The 1,506-nt window shown below is 49.3% G+C and overlaps 1 protein-coding gene across 1 annotated transcript; it reads right to left on the bottom strand.

Annotated features, from left to right (window-relative positions):
* Positions 1–566: 566 nt before the first annotated feature.
* Positions 567–1,506, bottom strand: LOC309595000 (protein BTG1-like). The gene is made up of 2 exons (XM_082321457.1): positions 1,349–1,506; positions 567–1,197 (listed from the first exon to the last, which is right to left on the bottom strand). The coding sequence occupies exons 1-2, from the start codon at positions 1,464–1,466 to the stop codon at positions 845–847; spliced, it is 471 nt and encodes a 156-aa protein (XP_082177583.1). The 5' UTR covers positions 1,467–1,506; the 3' UTR covers positions 567–844.

Here is a 1,506-nt window from a genome sequence, read left to right as displayed (position 1 = left end):
CACTGAAAAGAAACCACACAGTTCTACACAGACCATTCAGCTCTACTCAGACACACAGCCAGCAAGCTTTACTGAAACTAAGCATTTTGTGGTGATCTGAAAAAAACATCAATGTTCAGAGCTTCACCTTTCTAACTCTGAAGCTATCTGATTATGATTAGAAATAGCTAGAGTAAGCTTTGAGAGCAATGTAAAAAGCCCGGGGCAGGGGGGAGGGCAGCTGGGACAAAATAGACCAAGTCAAAAGCAGTTTGAGCAAGTCTTTATTGTTCTACTCCAATAACTAGAAATAACAAGACAAATTAAGTCCCCAATTCTTTTTGTCAAAATGTTGGGGCATGATGGAATCCAGCCCTCAAATAAATGCATGCTTTGAAAAAGGAAAAGTAAGAGTTATTTGTGCCTTGCAGCCAAACTTGAACGACCCTGAGAGAAGTCTGTGCAGACAAGTCACTGGAAAGATTTATGTGCAGCCTGTTAGATCCGTTTCCCACCCGCTTCGTGTTATTGCTCTGCAAATTGAGGAATGTTTTAACAAGTGTTAATCTTAACTAAAAGCCATCATAAAGAGTGCTACAATATTGCTTTTTATTACAAATAGCCAAAATTCTTTTAAAATATAAATGTGTAAAACAATCAACTGACTGTACAGGGCATTTACAGTACACAATCTCAAAAGTTACATACAGTGTAAAGAACTGCTTTATACATTAGCCCTTGGCCACAAAGAACTTGGGAGTACAACTTTAATGACTATAGGGTGGAAAAAAAAAAAAATCCCAGTCACATCTAAGTTTACCATGAAACTGGGATACAAACATCACTGTACAAGGAATAGCAATTTCTAACTAGAAACTGTCATCATGTTGTAATTCTTGGAAGGGCTGGATCTGCCAATTCTCCACTCCTCCTTACAGCTGGTTCTACTCTCCAGCGGCTTGGTCGTCTTCCCACCAGGCTGGGGACTTTCGTAAAGGACACAGATAGACCCATCTTCACCTATGCGATAGGACACTTCGAAAGGGTCGACCCAAAGAGTTAATTCGCTGGGTAAGAGCTGGAAGAGTCTCTCGTGGCTCAGTCCAATCATCCCCGCTGCCTTTCCTATCAAGGGGTCCATCTTATGGTTGATCCTAATGCACCGGTACCCGGAGCCCTTGGAGGGCACCAGGGGGAACCAGTGGTGCTTGTAGTGCTCTGCGGGAGGGAACAAAGAGGAGCTTTACCGCGGCCCCGGAGCCCCACCGCCCTCTAGCCCCGCGGAGGCTGCCCTCCGCCGGACCCCTCGTGGGGCAGAAGCAGAGGCGACCGGCCGGGCCGGGCCGGCCCCCCCGCCGCCCCCGCTCACCGCGCAGCGCCTCCTGCAGACACTCCCGGAAGCACCGCAGCTGCTCCTCGCCGATACCGCCGGCGGCCCGCAGGAGGCGGGTGATGAACGCCGCCGCCGCGGAGATCTCAGTCCTCATGGCCGCCCCGGCCGGCGCGCACCTCCCCGCCGCCGCTACC

This window comes from Platalea leucorodia, assembly GCF_965183815.1.
Source record: "Platalea leucorodia genome assembly, chromosome: 9".
NCBI lineage: Eukaryota > Metazoa > Chordata > Aves > Pelecaniformes > Threskiornithidae > Platalea > Platalea leucorodia.
This window is presented reverse-complemented; position numbering and strand designations above follow the sequence as displayed.

Coding starts and splice junctions, on each gene's coding strand:
- LOC309595000 (XM_082321457.1), bottom strand. CDS start 1,466: ATGAGGACTGAGATCTCCGCGGCGGCGGCGTTCATCACCCGCCTCCTG. Junction 1,198..1,348: donor TCTGCAGGAGGCGCTGCGCG/GTGAGCGGGGGC, acceptor TCCCTCCCGCAG/AGCACTACAAGCACCACTGG.